Source organism: Amphiprion ocellaris, chromosome 19 (assembly GCF_022539595.1).
Source record: "Amphiprion ocellaris isolate individual 3 ecotype Okinawa chromosome 19, ASM2253959v1, whole genome shotgun sequence".
Lineage (NCBI taxonomy): Eukaryota > Metazoa > Chordata > Actinopteri > Pomacentridae > Amphiprion > Amphiprion ocellaris.
The window spans coordinates 28,896,073-28,921,600 of record NC_072784.1 but is presented as its reverse complement, the minus strand read 5'-3'; the positions used below and the strand labels follow the sequence as shown (position 1 = coordinate 28,921,600).

General features: G+C 41.0%; 3 protein-coding genes across 17 annotated transcripts in view; 1 reads left to right on the top strand and 2 right to left on the bottom strand.

Moving 5' to 3' along the window:
* The window catches only part of cep112 (centrosomal protein 112), a 162,505-nt gene extending 151,685 nt beyond the window's left edge, over positions 1–10,820 (bottom strand). For 9 of the 14 annotated variants that reach the window (XR_008599752.1, XR_008599753.1, XR_004847105.2 and 6 more), the window contains exons 1-5: positions 10,737–10,802; positions 9,782–9,887; positions 9,433–9,623; positions 9,088–9,251; positions 910–994 (exon numbers count right to left, since the gene is read on the bottom strand). Coding sequence is in view for 11 of the 14 variants with exons in the window: in XM_035946786.2 (XP_035802679.2) it covers positions 910–994; positions 9,088–9,251; positions 9,433–9,623; positions 9,782–9,881 (540 nt within the window). In the remaining 3 variants the exon portion in view is untranslated. Of the gene's footprint in view, positions 1–909; positions 995–1,105; positions 1,362–3,144; positions 3,204–9,087; positions 9,252–9,432; positions 9,624–9,781; positions 9,888–10,373; positions 10,432–10,736 lie in introns of those variants that run through there. The other 5 variants (XM_023267140.3, XM_023267141.3, XM_023267142.3 and 2 more) reach the window with 5 other exon arrangements.
* Positions 10,821–14,017: 3,197 nt separating this feature from the next.
* The window catches only part of prkcab (protein kinase C, alpha, b), a 164,967-nt gene continuing 153,456 nt past the window's right edge, over positions 14,018–25,528 (top strand). For both annotated transcript variants that reach the window (XM_055005284.1, XM_055005283.1), the window contains exons 1-2: positions 14,018–14,336; positions 14,529–14,560. In XM_055005284.1, coding sequence (XP_054861259.1) covers positions 14,167–14,336; positions 14,529–14,560 — 202 coding nt within the window. In that variant the 5' untranslated portion in view covers positions 14,018–14,166. The remainder of the gene's footprint in view (positions 14,337–14,528; positions 14,561–25,528) is intronic.
* LOC111566525 (uncharacterized) lies at positions 14,821–17,808 on the bottom strand. Its single transcript, XM_055005282.1, has 4 exons — positions 17,674–17,808; positions 17,533–17,588; positions 14,951–17,459; positions 14,821–14,862 (listed from the first exon to the last, which is right to left on the bottom strand). The coding sequence occupies exons 1-3, from the start codon at positions 17,694–17,696 to the stop codon at positions 14,962–14,964; spliced, it is 2,577 nt and encodes an 858-aa protein (XP_054861257.1). The 5' UTR covers positions 17,697–17,808; the 3' UTR covers positions 14,821–14,862; positions 14,951–14,961.

The following is a 25,528-nucleotide window of genomic DNA, read 5'->3' as shown; positions in this document are numbered from 1 at the left end:
GAATATTTTGGTGCCATCTTTAGCATTATATTAAATAAACTGAGTGTTTGTTGTTAAGTTCATAGTTAAAGATGCTGCGCTGAACTTAATTATACTGAAGATGTGTTTCCTTCCATTTACATGAACTACATGAAGGAGGCACAACATTGGGAAATGATCAATATATTGCAGTCCAACACAACACCACCACCATCTCCTCTCTGCTAAAATGTGTAATTTATTTTATATATTTTCGACTAAATCACCAAAAAGTAAACAATTTGAGATCTGTAAAGACGGGTGTGAAGGCAGGTCTGTGGTACTGGACTGCCTTAGAATGTACATGTACACAAAACCGAGCAGTACGCTGACAGTACATTCAAAACATTACAAACACCTCTGAGTATAATGTGATAAAAGCAGACAGCATCAAAACCTACAGCCCCATGAATAACCACAGAGTTAAATCAACAGCTGTTGACCAGAGTTTCAACAAAACCCGAACATTGCAGCCTTCATTAGGCGGGTTTTTGTTGTGTTTGTCTGCATTACTTTTAGCCAGGTGTATCTAATAAACTGGCAGCATGTGTGTGTGAGTGCATGTTACTGTCAACTGTTGTGATCACAAACGTCTTGTTTTTTTTGTGCGTGAACCAATAATTTGTGAGCCCAGGGAATTTCCTCCGACTTCATGGGGAAATGAGTTCAGGAATTCCCAAATTGGTCCACATTAAAGAAAAAAAAGCAAAGCAGAGTGTCTACTATTTGTATTGGCACCAGCAGGTTGACTATTAATAATTTAATGTCTCATCAGAGCTACCTTGCAGCGATTTATAAAACTGACAAAGCCGACTTGCTGAATCTTAAGACAAATATGTCAGAAAAGTCCAGAGGTGTGGCTGACAGTCTGAAGGTTGGTGATGAACTCACCATTCTGGCATCCTGTCTGGGAGAATGCTTGAGTGGACTAGAGGACATGGGCCGTGATGAGGACTTCTCCTCATACAGTTTTCTCCTGAAAAAGAGGCAGAAGTACGAGAGTTTAATCCACAATGTGTGTGAGCACATCTCTGGAGCCTGCTCTCTCCTTGCATGTGAATGTGCTTGCATAGGCAGCCTGCGTTACCATTTGCACAGATCGACATCTGGCACCAGTTGCATGGTTTGCGGTCTGCATTTCATCCCATCTGAACAATAAACGTCTCTGCTATACATCAATCTGTTTCCACGTGCAGCCCACAGGACACCAGCCTATGACTTGTACAATCTTTTTATAATAACACATCTCAATCATTGTCTCTCATCATGTCCATCATGGTTTGAACGAGCAGCTTTACATGCAAAAGGCTTACATTCTCCAACACACATTTTCATGATGCTCTCTTTAGCCACACACACGCACGCACGCACGCACGCACGCACGCACGCACGCACGCACGCACGCACGCACGCACGCACACACACACACACACACGCAGAACTGAGCTAACAATCTCATTATGCACAGGCACACAAGACACTAATAGACCTCTAATGCTAATTGAATGAAGATGTTAGAGAAGCCAAGAAGATGTAGGGCAACAATGAAGAAAAAAAAATGCTGTCATCTTATGAAGACATCACATTACATTCTAGAGGGCACTGTTTCGCGCGCTCAGTTTGGAGCCTTTGGGCATTTCTTTTCCTCCCATGCAATTTTTCACCATTCCTACTACTGAGAATTTTGAGTCTCATTTGTCACAGGCAGCGTTATCTCAGGAGACCATCGCTGTGAGGAAACACTGCAGAATATAGAGTATGCAGTCAGTTTTCTCCTCATGAAAACACAAAATATATAATATTGTGTGAGCGAATAAACAATGCTACAACAGTTTATACAGGTGACAAACATTTCACAAAATACAAGGATGGCCCTGAGATGACGTTTTTTTATGGAATTGTTGGCAGACTTATTGGCTTTGAATACTGATATATTCAGTTGTGTGGACAGCTAATATATTCAGTCGATTGGTATAATATTTTGGTACAGAACGTCTATAAATGCAGCTTCGTGTGACCTGATTATCTTCCTGTGATGCATCATGTAAAAGAGACCTTGATCTCAATAAGACTTCCTCATTAAATGAGGCTGAGCTAATCTATATTTAGTGTTACAGCATTCTTATCTCTTATCTAAGCGCTTCAGACAAACAACAACTGCAGGTAACAATACACAAGTAAAGGTTTTTGTTAAATGCAGTATATTTTTATGAGTATTCTTATTTCCTGCTGTAAAGTCATGCCCACAGGTAATGCTTTGAAATGGTCTTTTTTCTTTCTAAAAGCAACCAAAATAAATAATAACAATATATTTTTATGTTATAAAGTGACAAATGTTATAAAATATTAATGTCAAATAGATTGTGGCAAGTAGGATTCTGATCTAATAGCATCATGGTAAGTGAGCGAAGTACTGAGTGAGGGATTATTAGCCAGATCTCTTTATATGTATTCTAGCTGCTCAGGAGGGACACCTCAGTCAAAGCCAGGTTTAAATTGAGCCATGTTTGTGGATTTATTCAATTTCTTCATATATAATTCATTTGTGAACAGTCCTGGAGCCTATATTATAATATAGTAATTACTGCTTGTGTAAAATATCATAGCATAAATGCACACATCAGTTACAATAACTTCTAATATTGCTTTGCTAATTTCTCATTATGATCTGAAATTGCAGATAAAAGATCTCAGCTTTTGTGAAATCAGACAGTTCTCTCTTTATGCATGTGCCCACACACACGCGCACACACACACACTTGCACAAACACATGCAGCTATGAAACTTGGACAGGGGGCCAAGCTTTGCAATTTTGGGCCTCTAAGTCAACAGGTGGATGAGGATAATTGAATCAGATGTGTCTGGAGTCTGAGGCCCAGAGATCAAAGCAGTGGCAAGTCAGGCCAGAACAACACACACAGACAGACACACACACACACACACACACACACACACACACACACACACACACACACACACACACACACACACACACACACACACACACACCGACACACACACCGACACACACACAGACACACACACAGACACACAAGAAAATGAGAACACTATGTAGAGCCTCAGAAGCTGCAGCTTGGCTGATTAAAGCAGCCTGACATCCATACCCCGGCCTGACCTCCAGGTGCAGAGCCAGCGGGCCCGGGTCTCAGCCTCAGGCGCTCTCAGGAAAGCAGTCTGACCTTGGGACACAAACATCCCTCTGCCCCCGCTCACCCTCCACCATAACGCAACACCACCTGGAGGGAGGATCAGTGGAAACATTCTGGCCTGTGAGCAGGAGACAGGAGACGCTTTACACCGACGTCAACAGCCGACTGCTGCAAACTGCAAAGACAATGTTATTGTCACACTTACCCAGAGGGGGGAAAAAGGAGAGGAGTGCGAGGGGGAAGGGGGTCAAGAGTTTTCATATGGGAATGAAAAGCACACAGATGGAAGACAGAGAGACAAGAGCAAAATAAGGAAAAAAATGTGAAAGTAGAGGCTCCAGAGGTCGGGGAGCAGCACCTCCTACAAAGTGATAATAAAGAAAAATTTACATGTTCTTCAGCGACACTTCAGCTGTGAACCTGACACCACCACCAGCCCCCACACACTCTATGTCTTTATCATTATCTGTCTACTTTGAACACGAGGCGACACATAAGAAGACGGAGTGGACTTGTTAGCTAATCACCAAAGCTGTTCTGTGTGATCCCTTGACCCTCGCTGGCTGCCTTCGCTTTCCCACAGCATTCCTCTGCCTGAACCAGTGCTATAGACAAAGCAGTGGCTCTATCTTGTGGCTAACTTCGGAACACCACGGCTACAGAGGAATGCACGCTGGAATTCGATCGGGGGGCATTTCTGTCTAATGAGGTTAGATGATGCACACGTATGCACACATGTCACTGCACGTCTGTGAAAAACAGAAAACAGCATCTCAAAACATCAGAAAAATCATCACAACTCTGCCTTTAGATACCAAAACCTGAATTGGACCTGAAAGAAGCCCTGCCCGTCACCTGACTAATGGTGAGTGAGACAGATCAAACGCTGCCACATCACAGGCCGGGAGTCCGACGAGTTCCTTCCATTTAATCTTATCTAAATGAGAGAGACACATAAAAGGACTCTTGGCCCAGCTAATTTTCTCCATCAGTACGTTAGCCTGTGATCTGAGCGTCTTTAAAGGTCTTATCCCAATCAGACGCTGTGGTACTCAGCAGTCTGCTCCCCACAAAGACCTCCATCCACACCCTCTACAGCAGCGAGGAGAAGAGCTGCTCCTTACTGAAGGTAGCCGGTATTCACATTACTTGTAATGTCAGAAACAGCATTTAGTACACAAACACATGCAGGTTTTTGTCCATACATGATGATGTAAAAATACTTCACTATGAGACTTGTAGTGGTTATCTTCATTTCTGTAGCTCTTTCAAGTTCAGTAGTCTTGCCTCCTAATTCTTTTAAGTTTCTTGTTGCCATAACCACTTCATAAAAGAGGGACGGGAGACTGTTTTACATGTTTATTGGCTAACATCATCACAACGGTAAAACCACTGTATTGCTCCGCTGCCTGCTCGTTTATTGCGACAGAACACAACACTTCTGGCAACATTCTTCTTCGTAGCTGCATTTAGAAGCCTACAGGAGCCTCACAGGATAACAATTAAGTCAAAAAATTTAACCCTTTCACTTCACAATTACATATCAATTGTGTGCATTTCAGCAACTAAAACTGTTACTTCCTAAACAAGAAAAGCAGTCAGAGAGCGCAGTACCCCCCCAAGGCCGTTCATTCCCCCATATGTCATTGACAGAAATGCAGCAATTATTTATTAGTTATTGAAGATCAGAAATCACGGCACCATAGAATGTGTCCATTTAATATAGATGTACCCACAAACAAAAATGTCCTTGCGCTGAGCACAGCTGTGTGTTATGCATGTGTACGTTATGTATGGATACCGAATCACGTGACCTAAATATGTAGCAGGAATTGATGGGACTCAGAAACACCTCCACAATTTAATCAGTTGTTCCTTGTATCATTTCTGATGGATAAGTCCTGATAAGTCCACAGCGGTGGATTTGTAGTAGGATCACAATCATGTGATCGTCAGCAGGCAGCTGATGTAGTGTTCACTTGTTGTCATAGTTACAGTGATGCCATGCCGCTGTCTTGCAATGATACACAAATCTTTTACAAATCCGTGGAACCAGACTATAAGCTGCATTACTGCCAAAATCTAATCACTTGGTCCTTGTGTCATTTCTGACCTTCCCTGAAAATTTCATCCAAATTAGTTAGTCTGTTTTTGAGTAATGTTGCTAACAGACAGAATAACAGACAGACAGACAAATGTACATCTATCGTCACATAACTCCACCACATTCCTTGGCGCAGTAATTATAATAGCACTGCAAAATGGCGCTTACAAGACTAATTTAAAAAGTTTGATTAAGCCATATAAAATGCGCCCAATCAGGCAACAACAGTTTGGACTGGTCACTAATCAACTACACTCCTGGCAGATATTGTGGGAAGTTAACTGAACTGTGGGAAGAAACCCGCAAAAGAAACCATCCACACGCCACACAGCAGCCCTTCATGTTCGTAACAGCACTAAATGCTGCGTCGCCTAACTGTAATGACATAATTCCACATCCCCAACAGAAAACTTTGAATTAAATCTGGCTACAGTGAGCCGGTACTCTTTCTTAAGCAGTACCCTTGTGTATATTAAGCTCTCTTTACTATACTTACAGTGCTCTCTTTTTATTATGCTAATGAGTATAAGAAGCCACTGGGCTCTGATTTGCCGTTTCTTGTTAATTGGAATGAAAAACCCAGAGCCATTACCAACATCACTTTGCAGATCCCCTGAAGTCTAGAGAAACATCCCTAAGCATGCTGGGACAGCTGATGATTTAGTGAGGCATGCTGTGTTTGTATGTTATCAACATGGTTGTTTACCTGACTGGTGCAAGACGTTTTAATCAAGCAGCTCAGTTCTGAATGCAAAACACATACATTTATTTTCAGGCTTTTGGCTGATGTTCAAACAGGAAGAGAAGCCAAACAATTTAAGAAACAGAGAACACACTAATGAGCTAGCGAGCTTTCTTCTCTGCTGTCTGCGCTCTGCGAGGGTTACACCTCAGGTTCAACAACAGGGAAAGTGTAAAGAGGAGAGGAACAGAAGGATGGGTAGAGAGTATGAGAGGTTCCTCATCCTCTCATGCTGTTTTGAAGTATTTCTTTTTGAAAAGTCAGAATGGACAGCTCATGCAGACTGATGCAAGAACTTGGCAATGTCTTTGGCTTTTCAAATAGTGCTGCCGAGCAAATACGATGGGCAATCAGTCACAAAAGCTGTGTGTTTGCAGCTTCACAGCCAGGTTCAATGTTTTCAGTGTGGTAGAAGAACTTTGAAACAGAACGCTTGGATAAATATCTTATGCGTTTTATGCAGCATCTTCTACATCTGACCAAAAAAATGTTTCTGTGTGTGAAGTGAAGTCACAACTTGGATCAGGGCAGAAGCTCTTTTTTCAACAGTCTGTATTTATGCAGTAACATACTACTGCTCTATTATACTGATCAATTATAGATTTTTTTCTGTGAATGTAATGATTTCAAAAGACAAGGGTGCCAACATCTCTGACTGGCATTTCAAAAAGCAACCATGACCTCTTTCCTCAAGGAACAAAACAATATATTTTAAGGTTCCATGCATAGTAAGGTACATTGTCAATATGCTCTGTATGCAAATCAGTTTCAGTTTTTAATGTGAAGTTTAGATCACTGAATTGGATGAGGCTGCACAGTGGCTCGGTGGTTAGTGCTTCCGCCTTGCAGCTAGAAGATCCCCGGTTCACGTGTGGGCTTTCTCCGGGTTCTCCAGCTTCATCCCGCAGTTCAAAAACATGCTGAGGTTAATTGGTGATTCTAAGTATGAATGTGAGTGTGATTGTTTGTCTCTATATGTAGCCCTGTGATAGACTGTTATCTGTCCAGGATGTCCATGACCCCAATGAGCATTAAGCGGTGTATAGATAATAGATGGATGTATATTTATGTTTGATTAGTTACTGTATTTCACCAATTCTTTTGAAAATATTTGTAGATTTAATTTTTTAATGATTGTGCTTTGGTTTGTGGTAGTTTATTTAATTTTTGTATCATGAAAACCCAAATATAAACTTAGGTAAAAGGTGTCTGCAGAATGGATATTGTCAATAGCACCAAAATCATATTCATTTAGTGTCGTATTTCTTCAGTCTAAGTTGATTGGTGTGGCTTGTATTCCTATTATAATTTCCTTCTTCTAGGACATAGTGTGTTACTTTTCATTTAGTTGTGAGATGTAGTGAACTGTGTGATCCTGTGTATTCTCAAATCAGCTGTTTATTCCTGTTGTCACACTGTGTTCGGCGCTACTAAAAGCTCATTCAGACTCTCACAGTGGCAGGGGTCAAATCTACAGCGAGAGCGTGTCTGAACGCATCAGCACAAGTCAAACGAACCTCCTTTGAGACCGAACAAGAGCATATAGACAGACAGGGAGTTGAAACGGAAACTTTTATCTGGCGATTATTTGGTGTAATTCGGTGTAATTTGTGAAGTGTATGGAACTGCACTGCAGGCTTGAGTCTCTTTTAACAGAGTAAACCAGGATGACAGCTGTCTCATATGAATGGATGTAATGTTTGTCCAACACCTCGAGTAAACCTAAATTTTTTATTTACTGTAGCGGCAAGCTGCTTTGTACATTATTTAATGTAGCAATAATGTCAATTTGTTTGCATTAATCTGTCAGGCTGCTTTCCTTCTAGATAAACAGGCTCATCTAATTCCATCCATCCATCCATTATCTATGCACTCCTTAATCCTTTTTAGAGTAGAACAGAACAGAACAGAATAGAATAGAATATCCATCCATCCATCCATTATCTATACCGCTTAATCCTCATTTGGGTCGCGGGGGGGCTGGAGTCCATCCCAGCTTACTTAGGGTGAAGGTTCACCTGGACAGGTAACAGTTGATCACAGGGCTACATATAGAGACAAACAAACACACTCATATTCACACCTACAGACAATTTAGAGTTACCCATTAAGGTCAGCATATTCTTGGATTGTGGGAGGAAGCCTGAGAACCCAGAGAAAACCCACACGTGCACAAGGAGAACATGCAAACTCCATGCAGAAAGATCCTGGGAAGGCCGGGACGTGGACCAGGGATCTTCTCGCTGCAAGGCAAAAGTGTTAACCACCAAGGCAATGTGCAGCCCTAGAACAGAATAGAATAGAATAGAATAGAAAAGAATAAAATAGAATAGAATAGAATAGCTTTGTTGTCATCATACATGGGGGCATGATGAAAATATAAGTAGCTGCCACTGGACGGTGCATTGAAACAAGCTAAATTAACAACAATAAATAAGAAAATCGAATGGTCATAAAAACAAAACTGTATTAAGAATTCCAACACATGCAAAAGGGGCAAGAGATATTAAGCACAGTGAGGAAGCAATGAGATCAAACAAAAACTAATAAAATAGAATAAATATGGGCAGGAGATTGCACGTAAGCAGCATTCTTAAAAGTGACACTATGCGTTATTGTTTTGAGTTCAGAAGTCTGAAGGACACTTAGGGTCGTGGGGGGGTGGGAGTCTATCACAGCTGACTCAGGGCGAAGGCAGGGGACACCTGGACAGGTAACAGTCTATCACAGGGCTACATATACAGACAAACAATCACACTCATATTCACACCTATGGACAATTTAGAATCACCAATTAACCTCAGCATGTTTTTGGACTGTGGGAGGAAGCTGGAGAACCTGGAGAAAACCCACACATGCACAGGGAGAACATGCAAACTCCACGCAGAAAGATCCTGGGAAGGCCGGGAAGCAAACTGGGGCTCTTCTAGCTACAAGGCAAAAGTGCTAACCACCAAGTCACTGTGCAGCCCCAAACATAAATACATTAACCCAATATAGTCTAATGATGAACTGTCATTGTGTGTGTTTTTTTAACTTTGCTGTAAAATACCTGTAATGAGCCGCATTAGGTGTAGAACTGGGCCTGTCCTTCAGCAGACCCAGAGCCAGGCTGTCATCACCAGAGCCATCCAGCTCTCCTGTCACCCAGTCAGGCAGACCTGCACGGCTGAGCTCCGCAGACCGAACGCCCAGTGGCTCATCAAAGTAGATGGACTAGAAATTAAAATTCAGAAGACGAGGTTACTTAGACAAGTTGTCAGTTTATGCAATCCATCGCAATCATACACACTGAGTTGCAACTGCATTGGATTTGAGTTACAAAAAATAATCCTGACTTCTTACAACTGGCACATTGCACAAATAAAGCAACAAAAAATTTGCTGAAAATCATTACCATATAGGTGGGGAGGGTCTTGAGGCCTCCGGGCTCTGGTTTGTTGGTGAACGGCCCCTCCAGGACGCCCCTTTTGAGCATGTGAAGGAGCAAACGGGCATACATGTTGCGGTTCTTATGTCCTATCAGACCGGAACCACACATGGCTGGGTCGCACAGCTTCTTTATCCACATGGCACAACGCTGTCGCTCTGAAAAAATTACAATACAGAGCGACATGAGCTATGTTGCTACTCATCTTTATATTTATTAATTTGATAGCATGGGGCATGGTTTGAAACAGCACAAAAACATAGACTGCAAGTAAGTTAGCCTTCCAAGTGAGTTTAATAAATAGATAAAACCTCACCAGACTTGTTGGGGTGTTTAAGGACATACGGTTTCATGTCCAGTAGAAAATGATCAAACTCAGTGTCCAGCCTCTCCCATGAGTCTTCATATTTGTTCATGGTAACCTGAGGGGATTCAAAAATGAACAGAATACGAGGGTAAGAACAAGTAAGTAATGTTTGCTACGATGTAACAGCTAAAAAAAACCCCAGACATCTAAACAAGAATATCAATATAATTTGCAATAGTTGTTCCTGATAATTTGTCTAATATCATGAGTAGCATTTAATTTTATGTGCAGTATTTCATCATCAGGTGTAAAATCTTATTTTCACTTGCAAAAATTTGATTACATGTACAATATCGTCAATGCAATAGACAATATTTCATTTTCACCATATTTATTAGGTGCAATATTTCCTTATGTTTGCCAGCATTACCTTTTACTGCTCTTTTGTAGCTTATTTTTATTTCAGCAACGTATCGTACTTATATGTTATTGCCTGTCTACTTTTTAGGCACTGCACTACTTATGCAATGTCTTTTGTTTTCTCTGAGCAATATCTGGCACAAGAATTTTATCTTATCTTAACAAACATTATATTCATTACCCAGATAAAGAGCGATTAAAGCTGACCAGTTCACCCAGTTTCTAAACCGAACAGAGACCTGCAGGTAAATAAAACAGGTTAGCTTCGTGTCACGTAATGTAACATAACAACATAACACCACGACTGCCTTTACAGCTACAACTAGCAAAGAGAACTTTCCAGCTAAAGACGAGCACAGAAACTAGCTCCGTGCATTAGCAAACAACTGAAGCTAGCCGAGCTAAAGCGGCTAGCAACACTCGCCATTTGTTTTTGTTTTTTTTTACGTCAGGCTTCACACACAGCCTACAGGCATTTTAAAACGGGGCACGTTGTTGGTAATAAGTGTAAAATGTGACCTGTATATAAAAAAGCCAGGTGTACCTACGGCACTGATTTCGCCGCTCAAAACGGTTCAAAACTTCGGCGTCCACGCTTTACGACACATCCGGTGTCCGTGGAGACGCCGTGTCGCCCTGCTGTTGCCATGGAAACAGCACATTTCTCCTTCTTCTTCTACTAGGACGACTACTACTAGTGTTACTACTACTACTACTACTACTACTACGTCTACTACTACGGCTAGTGCTACTTCTTTTGTTTAACAGCCCAGCCTACTATGCTGAACTAAGCATTTTAAGTAAGAAGAATTTTATCATTATTATTATTATTATTATTATTATTATTATTATTATTATTATTATTATTATTATTATTAATAATAATAATAATAATAATAATAATAATAATAATAATAATAATAATAATAATAATAATAATAATAATAATAATAATAACAATAATAATAATAAACTTCTTCTAAATATTAGAACATTTAGATTTTTTATTTTGATTATTTTTGTAATTTATTTGGCCACCAGGTAATGGCATTTAAGTCATATCAAATGCATGTATATTTGTTTATTTGGTTGTTTATTTATTCGTTTTTACTAAGCTGCTTGTAACTATTAAAGAATTTATTTTTCTAATCTTACTATTTTTGTTTGCAATTTATTTAGCCATCAGTTAATGTCATTAAAGTCACATCAGATGCATGAAATTGTATATATTTTTCTTTATTTATTTATTTTACTAAATTGCTTCTAAATATTGGAGAAGTTAGAATTTGTTTTGCCAATCTTACTATTTTTGTTTGTAATTTATTCAGCCACCAGTTAATGGCATTCAAGTCACATCATATACATGAAGTTGTATATATTTATTTAGTTTTTAACCAACAGTAGATGCTGTATCTGGCAGATCTCAGAACAAAAACATGTTTTTAGAAAAGCTCTCTCTTGTCAGCAAAATACAAAATTGTGTTTCTGTTAGTTATATTCAATAGGACTACACTTGGAGGAAAAATGCCATATATTAGCACTCTAAATGCTAAATTAGTTCTTTAAATCCTTCTTTATCTTTCATTTCTTTATTTTAAATTCAAATTACATTACAATTTATTTTCTCTTTTTATTGATTTTCAAGTATTTATGTTCTGTTCCATTAGACATTCCTGTTTTTGTTACTATCCAGTCAATCGGGTTGCTTTTATCTGTACTTAGCAGCTTGTTTTGAGGCATTATATTTTTTGGATTTTGAATTTATTTAGTGATTCCAAATCATTTGGGCTACATTGCCTCTATCTGAACTATAAATAACTTCATATTTCTGACAAAGCAACATTAAATTTGGAGAAATTAGGCAAAATATCTGACATAGTGACTGATCTCAGTGTCTTCATTAAATAGTGCAATATAGCTTAGATCCACCCGATGGCGCTAAATGTCTGTATTTTAGAGGACAGTCAGCAAATGTTGGAGTGACATGTTGCCTTTAAGTGCTCCTCGTATGTTTTACACCTGCAATATCTGATCTATTTGGTGTGACATTAAACTTACTACTGAAATGAACTTAATATATGAACTGAAGAAAAATATATAAACGAAGCATGCAAATGGCGTCTTTTCTGACTCAGAAAAAAAGTTTATAATCTAATTTCTTTTTCTTCTTTCAAAAGGAGGTTAAATTTAGAAATTTCTGCACAAACTGTCAACTGTTAAGTTAATCCACACACTAGTCGGGAGTGGCTTTAAAGGACAACAACAAATACTTATTCCCTTTTGTTTTAAACAATAGATAGACTTTAATAAACTATTGCATGCCGCTTTTATGTTTTTATTCAATGTAGCTGCAAAAAAAGACTTTATTCTGCAGAAGTTGGATGAAATGCAACTCCATGCATCCCACTAATGAAACACTATTTCTTATTTCTTACTCTTTCTTAAGCTCTTGCAGGTAGACAAGCAGAAAAACATGAAAAAACCATCCAAGACTGAACCAATAATCCTGGGCTCACTAGGACCAATGCGCCTATATACTCTTTATTATTAGCTCTATTTTCACATTGCACGTTTTGTATTCTATTTTATTATTTTCTGCACTCTTGTAATGCTTTATTTTATTGTAAGTACTAACAATGTTTGCACACTTCTGCAAATGCCAGCGTTTTAGCCACCTTGTTGTCGTTTCTTTGACAAGCACCATTTGCACACCAGCTGCATGCTCTTTTGTACATTGTTCCTCTATCTATCTATCTATCTATCTATCTATCTATCTATCTATCTATCTATCTATCTATCTATCTATCTATCTATCTATCTTGTACAGATAATCCAATCCAATATAACAACCCTGTAGCAATATCTGTCTCTCCAAAGCACCTAATGCTCTGTTCATAGACAATACAAGCAATAATAGCACTCTATCAATATTTCTATTCATCGAAAAATCCATGCAATTCCAATGATATGTTCAATAATGTTTTTTTTTTCTTTTTTGAACTTGTACTTGTGTATATTTTGGTGTATTTTCTTTTTTTGCTGCTGGAACACTGGAAATATCCCCACTGTGGGATTAATAACCATCTTATCTTCTCATCTTGTCTCCTATCTATCTATCTATCTATCTATCTATCTATCTATCTATCTATCTATCTATCTATCTATGTTGTATATAACGTGAGCTACTGGATACCTTGAACGAATAAACTATCTATTCATCTATCTATGATTATTGGTGGATATTGGTTACTTACAGAAGTTGGGTTTTTTTTGCAGAAAATCTATTAGTAGAACATGAAGGTGACTGAAACTTTTCTCTTTTTTCCCTTTAATAGGTAATGAAATGTATATTGCGCATCCTGATGTATCACTAGTGTTCAGATGGGGTTATTAAAACTCTTGTAAAACTTTATTCCGCTTGAAAGTCAACATAAAATGCAATATATTCTCCATAAAGTGCATCTTGCACTTCTACATTTATTTTAAGTCACTTTATATTGCTGTTGTCTACAGTGTATTAATATTGTATTTATTCATTTTCCATCCTTGTCATATTGTACAAATTATTATACATATGTTTATTGCTGCTGTAACAATGTAAATTTCCCCTGGCGTGGGGAGCAATAAAGGATTATCGTAACCCTTTGATGCATAACCTGGGTCAAAAGTGACCCAAATCCAATGGAAAATGGGTATCTCCTGATGTGGTCTACGCATCAAAGGGTTAAAAATATCCCAGAAACCAGAGTTGCATGGATAATTTCCCACGGTCCGTGAAGGCAGCCTCCTCCGACGTCAGCTTGAATGAAAAAGAAGCGCTGAGCTGAGGTCCGGGCAGAGGGAGGCGTGCGGTCCATCAGCAGCCCGCAGGAAGCAGCAGCACCTGTCCACAGCTGACAGCAAACCAGAAGCGCCCACTAATCGATCGGGACAAACTTGTGGCTGTAGTTTCTTTTTTTTTTTTTGCCCCCCACATGATGGCTGACCATCTCCTGCATTACAACGACTCTGCTGGGGTCGGGAACAGATTCGCCCGCAAAGGTGCTTTGCGGCAGAAAAACGTGCACGAAGTGAAAAACCACAAATTTATTGCGAGGTTCTTCAAGCAGCCGACGTTCTGCAGCCACTGTACGGACTTCATCTGGTGAGTTTCTGATGCACACCTGTCTCACCCAGGTTTTCATTCATGCTTTGGTGACCGAGTTGAATGCTTATTAGATTTCCAAAACATCACTCCAGACTTTCATGTTTAAAACATCATTAAGAGTTTGCATATTTACCACTTACAGGATGTAAACAGGGAGTTTGTTGCCAACACTTGTGCTTTTTGTTGCAGGGGATTTGGGAAACAAGGATTCCAATGCCAAGGTAAACCATTTTTCCTACTGATGCTTTTTATTAGCAGAGCTGGAGGCTCAGAGACACCAGAACACCTGACATAATTTGTCTACTTTACTCGAGGGACACAAGCAGCGTTCAATACATGCCCTTCAGCGTTTACAGCCCCGAGCTCCAGTCTGACAGCAGAAAACTGCACTTTCCAGATTCACTCACTAGACCACACTGAAGTATCTGCAGTCAAGCATCAATTTAACCACAGCTGAAAAAGGAGTCTGCACAGCAAAAAGTCTGAAATTAAAATGTTTATTTTCTCCAGAGGGTATGTCATTCTGTAAAGCAAGAAAGCAGAGGTTAGTCTATGCAGGACAGTTATAAAAGGGGTCAGATTGAAGTTTGATTTTGAAGCATTGGACATACCAGTGATTTCCTTAAGCCTTTGGTGCAGGTGGTTGACTTTCTGGAGGCTCTTGGAAACCTGTAAAACTTGTCACACTGATGGTATCTTGAAGATATTCTGGCTTGTAGCTGGTATGGGAGTGAAGAAATCTGCCTCTATGGTAGCCGCTTCTGGACCGGTAGAGGTATGTTGGACGATGTCGGTGGCTAGCGGTCGGCTGACTGACACTCTGGACCAGCCTGGCTCTCTGAACCGGCATGACTTTCTGGGTTCTGAATACTTGGTTTCTTGGACGTTGGCTCATTGCATTAAAGTATCCACCTCTAAAGTGGAAGGGAGCAGAAGGCAGTCCTCTCCAGAAGTTGTAGAAAGGTGGTACTGCTGCATTACTTGGTGGTTGCTGTTGCACTGTGGGGGGGTATCCAGCTGAAGACCCTTGACCTAAGTTAGCTTGACCCTGCCTTGTTGCCATATGAGAGGCTGCATCAAAACCTTGATGAGGCTCGTTGTTTGGAGGAAGCTGAAAGACCCTCTCAAAGACGAGGTTGGGATGGCTACTCGAGTAATCCCCCTGTTGACTGTTAGAGTCCTGGTGTTGGAACTTAACACCTGGCTGAGGCACCCCATATTGTCCGTTAACTGGTCCAGGCCTCCAAGGCTCCTCAACAGTCGGGGATGAGACAGGCTGGTGGGATGCAACTCGACTAGCATAGCGACCAGCATCACCACCGCTTGGATAGACAGGCGGGCTGTATGCATGAACACCTGATGAGGGAGTTGGGGGGATGTCTTGGTTGGGAGGTTGTGGTGCAGCTGGCTGGTTGGCCCTTAAAGGAAACACAAGTGGTCCGGGAAGGTTTTGCTGCTGAAAGCCCTTCCACCCACTGGTAACAGGTTCCTGTACAGCTGGACTACTTGGTGCTTTGGGTTGGTTTTGCAGCCGCCAGTGGCTCAGGTCACCGGTAACAGGTCCCTGGACAGCTGGACTACTTGGTGCTTTGAGTTGGTTTTGCGGCCACCAGTGACTCCACTCATGGGTAGCAGATCCCTGTACAGCAGGAACACTTGGTGCTTTGGGTTGGTTTTTCGGCCGCCAGTGGCTCAGGTCACCGGTAACGGGTTCCTGTACAGCAGGAACACTTGGTGCTTTGGGTTGGTTTTTCGGCCGCCAGTGGCTCAGGTCACCGGTAACGGGTTCCTGTACAGCAGGAACACTTGGTGCTTTGGGTTGGTTTTTCGGCCGCCAGTGGCTCAGGTCACCGGTAACGGGTTCCTGTACAGCAGGAACACTTGGTGCTTTGGGTTGGTTTTTCGGCCGCCAGTGGCTCAGGTCACCGGTAACGGGTTCCTGTACAGCAGGAACACTTGGTGCTTTGGGTTGGTTTTTCGGCCGCCAGTGGCTCAGGTCACCGGTAACGGGTTCCTGTACAGCAGGAACACTTGGTGCTTTGGGTTGGTTTTTCGGCCGCCAGTGGCTCAGGTCACCGGTAACAGGTTCCTGTACAGCAGGAACACTTGGTGCTTTCGGTTGATTTTGCGGCTGCCAGTGACTCCACTCATGGATAGCAGGTCCCTGTACAACTGGACCACTTGGTGCGTTGGGTTGGTTTTGCGGCCTCCAGTGACTCCACTCATGGTTAACAGGTTCCTGTACAGCAGGAACACTTGGTGCTTTGGGTTGTTTTTTCGGCCGCCAGTGGCTCAGGTCACTGGTAACAGGTTCCTGTACAGCAGGAACACTTGGTGCTTTGGGTTGGTTTTTCGGCCGCCAGTGGCTCAGGTCACCGGTAACAGGTTCCTGTACAGCAGGAACACTTGGTGCTTTGGGTTGATTTTGCAGCTGCCAGTGACTCCACTCATGGATAGCAGGTCCCTGTACAACTGGACCACTTGGTGCTTTGGGTTGATTTTGCAGCTGCCAGTGACTCCACTCATGGGTAGCAGGGCCCTGTACAGCTGGACCACTTGGTGCTTTGGGTTGGTTTTTCAGCCGCCAGTGGCTCAGGTCACCGGTAACAGGTTCCTGTACAGCAGGAACACTTGGTGCTTTGGGTTGGTTTTTCGGCCGCCAGTGGCTCAGGTCACCGGTAACAGGTTCCTGTACAGCAGGAACACTTGGTGCTTTGGGTTGGTTTTTCGGCCGCCAGTGGCTCAGGTCACCGGTAACAGGTCCCTGTACAGCAGGAACACTTGGTGCTTTGGGTTGGTTTTTCGGCCGCCAGTGACTCCACTCATGGGTAGCAGGTCCCTGTACAGCAGGAACACTTGGTGCATTGGGTTGGTTTTTCGGCCGCCAGCGGCTCAGGTCACCAGTAACAGGTTTCTGTACAGCAGGAACACTTGGGGTGGTGGGTTGGTTTTGCTGTGTTGAGACCAAATCCTGCCATTGTGCAAATAAGGGGTGGTTGTAGCTTGCCCATCCAACTCTAGCCAGGTGTTCATTTGAAGCCTGATCCTGTTCTTGAGAGTTCAAAGCATCATCGTCTCCATCGTCCTGTAGGTTGTTTGAATCTTCTATGACTCGATACGCTTAAAAAAAACAAAACAAGTGTTAAACAATTGACATGAAGTTTAATGGAGTGATAAAGTGGAGAGTTCTTACCTTTTTTAGCCGTCAAACCAACACTGAAGTTCAACAGCAGAGAAATACAGGAAACCCTGCAAAAAGATTAGCAACCCGATTAAAGCATCTGTGTTGACTGTAACTGAAGCAGCTCAGGTGTTCAGAACCAACAAAACTAACCACAGAAGGAGTCCAAGAGCCATGGCTGTTAGCTGAGAAGTGGTGCCCCACACTTCTCAGGAGCTATGGATTGAGACAAGCAGATTAGATGTGGACCTGAGTATAACCTCCGTCCTGCAAGTCCCAGCCTTCAAGGTCTCTTATATCGGCTCTCAGCTTATTGTCTATCAGGAGTCATTATCTGCAGCTGCTCACAGCAATCAGTGGTCAGATAGTTTGCAGGTGCAGCAGTTGGACTGATTCAGGCCCTGAAACGGAGATATTTTCTGATATGGAGAACCTTTCTGATATAACATGTTCAGGCTGCAACATATTCCTTGAAATCAACACCCTGTGGCCCCCGTCTTCGCTGGTGTTGGATTTCTCTCTAGACATCTGATGCTGTGGTAAAGGAAAGGGTGAGGAGAGGGAGACAAAGGTGAAGCCAGTATGAAGCGAGTTAAATGGGGATTACTGGGGTTAGATAAAGGTTAGATCACCAGGATGCTGCTGCTACATGAAATGAAAGCAAAACATGTCATGTGGAAATACCGGGTGGAGATAATGCTGTGTAATGTGTACAAGATGCCATATTAAAGTCAGACATGTGGATGCTGTGGCTGGAAAAACAGACTTTTATGCTCATGGGGTCACCTGCATGGCCGTGATGATGAACAATATAAACATTACATCTGTGCACTGAAGATACTGATATCATGCCAGTCATTCTGCAGGGTCAGGCTGCAGTCAGAACAGGGGAGTCAAACATGTGGCCTGCGGGCCGGATGGGACCCTCTGGTGGGCCGGTTTTGGCCCATAGGACGACTTGTAAAATGTAAAAATTCCAAAAAAGACATTAACTGCAATTGTAAATTTGTAGAACCATAAATTTAAAATAATTTCTAGACCATGACAAGTTGTTTTGATCATTAAGTAAAATACTATGTTCTTCATTGTTATTTCGTCGTTTTGTGTCTCATTTTTGTAATATTTTGTCTTGTTTTTGTTGTTTTATGTCTGACTTTTGTCTGACTTTTGTTGCTTGTCTCATGTTTTTGTTGTTTTGTTTCTCATTTTTGGCGTTTTGTGTTTTCTTTTTGTCTTGCTTGCATTGTTTGGCTATCAATTCGTTCTCACTTTTGTCATTTTTTGTATTTTTTGGGGGATTTTTTTTCCATTTTGATCATAAACTAAAATACTATATTGCTCATTGTTCTTTTGTTGTTTTGTGTTTCATTTTTGTCATATTTTGTCTTGTTTTTGTTGTTTTTTGTCTGACTTTTGTTGCTTGTCTCATGTTTTTGTTGTTTTGTTTCTCATTTTTGTCATTTTGTGTCTCGTTGTTGTCATTTTGTGTCTCGTTTGTGTAATGTTTTGTCTTGTTTTTGTTTTTTGTCTGACTTCTGTCGTTTTGATCAAAAAGTAAGATACTTCACAATTCAGTTCCAGATGACTAAATGTTTTGTTCCTTTGTAGATCCTCTGTGATCTGTAAGTTGAAATGTGTAAATGATAAACTGAGGCATAATGTTGCTGAAATTGAACTTAATTTTCTTCAGAAAAAAATTCCTTAAATGTGAACATTTTCAGACATCCTTTTTTGCACTAAAACAAAGGAAAATTTTGTCGTTATTTTTAGGTTGTTGTGCTGTGATTTTACTGGTCTGGTCCACTTGAGATCAAATGGGGTTGAATGTGGCCCCTGAACTAAAATGACTTTGACACTCCTGCGTCAGAAGATCTATTACTTTAATTAACCGTCTGACCTGACAAAGTGAGCTGTGCCTTTTATATGTTTATACGAAGCTGCTACTCCAGATTTGAAAGGTCACATTGCTTCTTGGGGTGACAGGAGATGACTGTGTTTGTTGTGCTCGTGCCTACAGCGTGTGTTTGCGTGTGCGTGTGTGCGCATGCATGTACAAAAACTGATGTAACATGTGTGCAGCGACTGAAGGTGAATAGATCCTGGAAGTGGGCTGACAGATGCATGTTCCTGGATCCAGACATACCTTGTTCTTGCAGAGTTTATGAGAAAGACGCTTTGCTTTTAAAAGACTAGTGACTGTTGATGATTTCTACATAAGACTGCGGATCCCTGATTGCTATTACATGAGACCGAGACAGACAGTTCAGAGAGATTTTAGTTCAAATATTTATCGCTGAGGCTCTAAATCAAGTGTTTCCGTCTGTGAATGAAAGCTGAGGATCTGTGAGGCAGGAATGTAAAGTCAAACATCTCTGCAGCGTTAACAGTCGCTGTGACGCTCGTATCTGTGCTGCTAAAGGTGATGGCGTTACCTGTGTGAGGCAGCGGTGGAATAGTTGGAGTCATTAGAAAGGTGATAAAGCAGGGCTGCTGAGATCCTCCGTCTTTATCCATTTCCCAGCAGGGCTCATATCAGTTCACGGTTTCTAAGGTACGGGCAGATTAAGGGCTGCCTAGAGCTTCCTGCTGTGCGTTGAAAAGCCTGATAGCAGCATCAAAAAAAAAGTGTCCGTGATTACCTCTGCTCCACAGCAATGATGTAAAGCAGGAAGTGCCTTTATTGCCGTTATCATCTGTGTGGGGGGGGGGCCGAGGCCCTGCAGCTCCCAGTTTACTTTCTTATTGATAAATGCACAAAGCAAAGGTGTGGCTCTTCACAGTACGTCATATTTTACAGAATTTACCGGTGAACAAATCAATTCATAAACACAACTGACTTTACGTAATGCTTTTTTGTTCGGCAGCTTCAAACATAGTTGTGTTTTCTTGGTATTAATCACCGCTCACACTCACTACAACCAACCAGGGATTGATCAATATGAGGTTTTTAATGCCGATTATCGGGAATCAAGAAAGGCAAATTTGGAACCAATATATTACTCTGCCATGGAACGCAGCAGAGTTATGTGAAGATCAGCGTCTGTTTGTCTGTCTGTTTGCAACATCACCCAAAAGTGGACAAACAGATTTGGATGAAATTTTCAGGGAAGGTCAGAAATGACACAAGGACCAAGTGATTAGATTTTGGCAGTGATGCAGCTTATAGTCTGGATCCACTGATTTGTTAAAGATTTCTGTATCATTGCCAGATAGCAGCACGGTGTCACTGTAACCATGACAACAAGTGAACACTACGTCAGCTGCCTACTGATGATCACATGATTGTGATCCTACTACAAATCAACCACTGCGATTTAGATAAAGATTTCATCCATTGGAAATGATACAACGACTGAGCAGCCTTGATGGAGTACTGCGCTCTCTGAGTGCTTGTTTAGTCTTTCTTGTTTTAAATGTAATGTTTTAACAGCATGTGACAACAGACAGCATCTTTTACTGTTTTATCACTTTTATTTCCCACTAAGGTCCAGATCTTAAAGGTTTATTTGTTATTGTTTTCAAGACTGTTTCAGGTTCATCTGTGGCTACCTTCTAGCTTAGCCACTAGCCGTTAGCATAGCTTTAACCACTGTGAGAGAGGCTAACTTCCTGGTTTCTTGCTCAGTTTTTGCTGCTTGAGAGACATTTCTGAGACCACAGACAGAGAGAGGCTGCAGAACACCTGAAGTAGAGCATTGCACTTGTTGATAATCAGCCAATTAATATACAGGTACCAATTATCAGAAAAATACCAAACATCGGACACAATAATTGCTACAATCTGTGACAGAAGCTCTGCAAGATGTGCTTCACCTCTTTATAATTAGAGTCAGTTTTATTGCCAAGTAGGTTTTTACCAACGAGAACTTTAACATGGGGTTTTTTTGTGCAACAGTAGAACATTTTTAGGAAGGATAAAAAGTTTAAAGAAAGCAATAGTGAATGTTCCAAGACAAATAAGAAGCAGGAAGGTTTGTGTTGTTTTTGCAAACAAGGAATTTGACGTATTTCATGCCTTAGAATTGACAAATTTACTGTGTTTCCTGTGCAGTCGATGGGTCGGAGTTTGTTTCTGCAGTAGAGAATCAGCCTCGGTGATGCATCCTGTCATATGGTCCTGCTGAGTTGTAAACACCGATATCTGCGGCTCCATTCGCTCCCTCTCGCTGTGCAGTTTTTTTGTCTTGTTTCCATTCTTAGTCACTTTCACTATGACTTGTTTTTCTGTGACTCATGACTTTATTGTGTCAGAAAAGAGAAGGAAAAAAACACTCATAGCAAAATGAATTTCTACTCTATGGAGGACTCTGTTCATACCTAATGCTGAATTTTGCAGACTAAATGTAATCCCTATGAAACGCAAAGTTCTTGCAAAATTGATGAGCTCCCATGAGTCCAGTCTCACTTTCTTTATCGGGCTCATGCTGAATATTATGGAATAAAATGAGAACAGGAATGTGGTCTGATGGAATTTGCTGAAACAGATATTAAAGCAGCTTTTATGCTAAAGTTGTCGCTCGATGGCAGACATGTTTTTACCTCGTTAACGTGTTCATGTGGGGTTTTTATACGCAAGAAGAGTGAAATAAGATGTTTATTTACACCTTTTAACTGCAATAAACTGTCTCAAAAACACAGATTCTGACTTTCAGGGCTTCATATGTAACAAACTTAAGTCAAATCCTGTTAGTGTTTTGTTGGAGCTTTTCTTCTTCTTCAGAGTGTGTTTACGGTTCAAACATGTGACTGAATTACTCCAGTATTACAGTTTGTCATGGTGTAATTTACAGTGGTTTTACAGTCGTAGGTGAACTGGTGAAACAATGGAGGGATCTGTGGGGAAAGAGGATCTACAGCACTGGTGTAGAGTTACATCTAAGCCATTTTAAGGCATGAAGGGACTATTTTAATGAGGGGAAAACATCTAAATATGTAATTTTGACACACAGAGGTGACTTTTTAGGGGTTTAATCAATCAATCAACACCCTAAACTGAATCGAGTCACATCGTCACTTAATAATTTCCAAATCTAATCCATTTTAAGGCATGAACTGACTATTTTAATAGGGGAAAAAGTCTAAATATTTAGTTTTAACACACATTGGTGGGTTTTTAGGGGTTTCATCAATCAATCAGTATCACATATGAACCCTAAACTGAATCGAGTCACATTCTCTCTTAATAATTTCCACATCTAAGCCATTTTAAGGCATGAAGAAACTATTTTAATGGATGAAAAAAGTCTAAATATGTCATTTTGACACACACAGGTGATTTTTTAGAGGTTTACTCAATCAGCACCCTAAACTGAATCCAGTTGCATTCTCACTTAATAATTGCTGAATAGAAGCCATTTTAGGGCATGAAGGGGCTATTTTCACGGGGGAGAAAAAAGTCTAAATATGTAATTTTAACACACACTGGTGGGTTTTTAGGGGTTTAATCATTCAATCGATCTGCTATATGAACCCTAAACTGAATCCAGCCACATTCTCACATATTAATTTCCACATAAACAGGATTACTGAGCTGTTAAACGCCGTCGCCTGCTGCTCTCTGAACTCTCCCATCAGATCATCTCCCTGAGGGCAGTGATGTGAGGGTGAGTCAGGCTGTTTCAACACTGGATCACTCGCCACCATGTTGTTGGATGCTGGCCTCCCCTCTCCTCCCCCATCGCCTCCCCCCTCTCTCCTCTCCGGCCTTTGAAGTGGAGCATCTGTGGAAATGACTGTGCCATCTGGAGAGTGGAGAAGCCGCGGCTGGGAGGACGGGCGCTTCGTCTGGACACAAGACAGGCTGGAGAGACGGGAGGGGAGGCGGCTGGAGGCAGAAGAAGGAGATGTGAGAAGAAGAGGAGGCAAAGGTGAACGACGGAGTGCACGACTGAACAAACACGGAGGGATTCTGCAGCTGCATGGGCGGAAGTGCGAGGCTGAGGAGATGATGGAGTCAAAGAGGCCTTTTTTACACATCTTGGCTTCCTGCTGCAGAGTTTCTGGCAAAGATAAAGCAAACAGTGCGACTGCTCAGAGCAGAGTGAAAACAGTGGTGGATATCGTCTCTACATGATGACCAGCTGCCAGCTACATGTCTCAGATGGTCTGGTGTGCAGATGTTAGTTGATCATTTGGATCAGATGGACTGGAACCTGCTGGAGCTGATTCTGTGGCCACTTGGAGGCAGATGCTGTGAGCAGAAACTGACTCTGCCTCATGTTTTTTGGCAAACTAGTAATCAATAGAGCTGCAGAGGATCGTTAGTTCCACCCGTAACTCTTTTATTGGTGCTGTTAGGAGGGAAATTCACAAGCTAAATCATGGTTTTATCTGAGGAGGGACTGATAAATCACATTCGACAAAGTTTTACATATATGATCAGAAATATTTGATTCATTGTCAGTGTATGAACCTTCTGGGCGTTCTTTTTACTCCCGTCACATTTTTCACTGCAATATAAAGTCCTACACCTCAATGGAAACAGCATGAACATGGCTACAAGTGTGTTTTCTGTGCACATCTAATGCCCAAAATCAAAACAAAAGAAAAACTGATAATTGACGTGAATTACAAAATTTCAAAACCTGGGCTCAACTTGTACTACGTTTTACCCAAGAATTCAAAAGAAAAAAGTGCTACAGATGTTTGACCTCTTGCTTTTTAAAATGTATTCCACACTGTCTCCCTGCAGTTCAGACGAAAGTCTCTGAATTTTTATCACGTGACTTCAGGTCGTAGCTGAGTCACTCATGACTTTTCAGTTGTGCCTTGGAGCTCAGATTTTTTTTTTTTACTTTTTACAGGATGTTTTTACGGCAAACTATTGATTATTTTTGCTAATTTTCAAATGAGACATGCAGTATAAAGTAAATTTGATGCAACATCATGATTTTAGTCTTAGATTTGTTTCCCCAAAAAACTGCATGTGTTCGAGGACAGTTGAAAACTAAAAACTAGATGATTTGTTTTGGTTTCTACGGACTCTGGCTGTGATAAATTAACGAAAAGTCTCTGAATTTCTGTCACCTGACTGTTGGTCATAACAGAGTAAACCATAAACTGATTATTATTGGCATACTTTCAAATGAACGCAATCTTGATTTTAAGCTTAGATTTGGAGATTCAGATGAGTAGTTCAAGGACAGTAGAAAAGTTGAAAACTGGATGATTAGTTTTGGTTTTTACGGTTTCTGGCTGTGATAAATTACCAAATAATCTCTGAATTTTTGTCATATGACTGTAGGTTGTATTGTAGTCACTCATGACTTTTCAGTTGTGCATTAGAATTCAGTTTTTTTTTGTTTTTGACAGAATCGCTTTATAGCAAACTGTTTACTTTGGTGAATTTTCAAATGAACGTGATCATGATTTAAAGCTTAGATTTGGTTGAACAGTCGAGTAGTTCAAGGACAGTAGAAAAGTTGAAAACTGGATTGATTTTTACCGTTTCTGGCTGTGATTAATTAACAAAAAGTGTCAGAATTTTTGTCATGTGACTGTTGGTTGTAGCTGAGTCACTCATGACTTTTCAGCTGTGCCTTGGAGCTCAGAGTTTTTTAACTTTTCACTGGATATTTTTGCTACAAACTACTTTTGGCGATTTTTCAAATGAACGTGATCATGATTTTAAGCTTAGATTTGGATGAACAGACGACTAGTTCAAGGAGAGTTGAAAAGTTGAAAACTGGATGATTTGGTTTTGTTTTTACAGTTTCTGGCTGTGATAAATTGTGTAATTTTGGGGATTTTTGTTAAAAGGACAGAATGCATTTCAAGCTCACTTCTCCTGTCACTTCTTGCAGATCCACGGATGTTTTCTGTTCGTTTGCAGGACATTCTGCTATTTCTGTGTACAATCTGCATGTTTTTGTGTCTCTGCTGCCATGGCGACGTCTCCATAGCGGCAAGCAGCCCAGCCTGTGTTGAAATATATTTACAATCCGACCGCAGCCAGTTTGCCTCCTCTCCCCTCCAACCCAGCGACTATTTACATCTCATCAAGTGATAA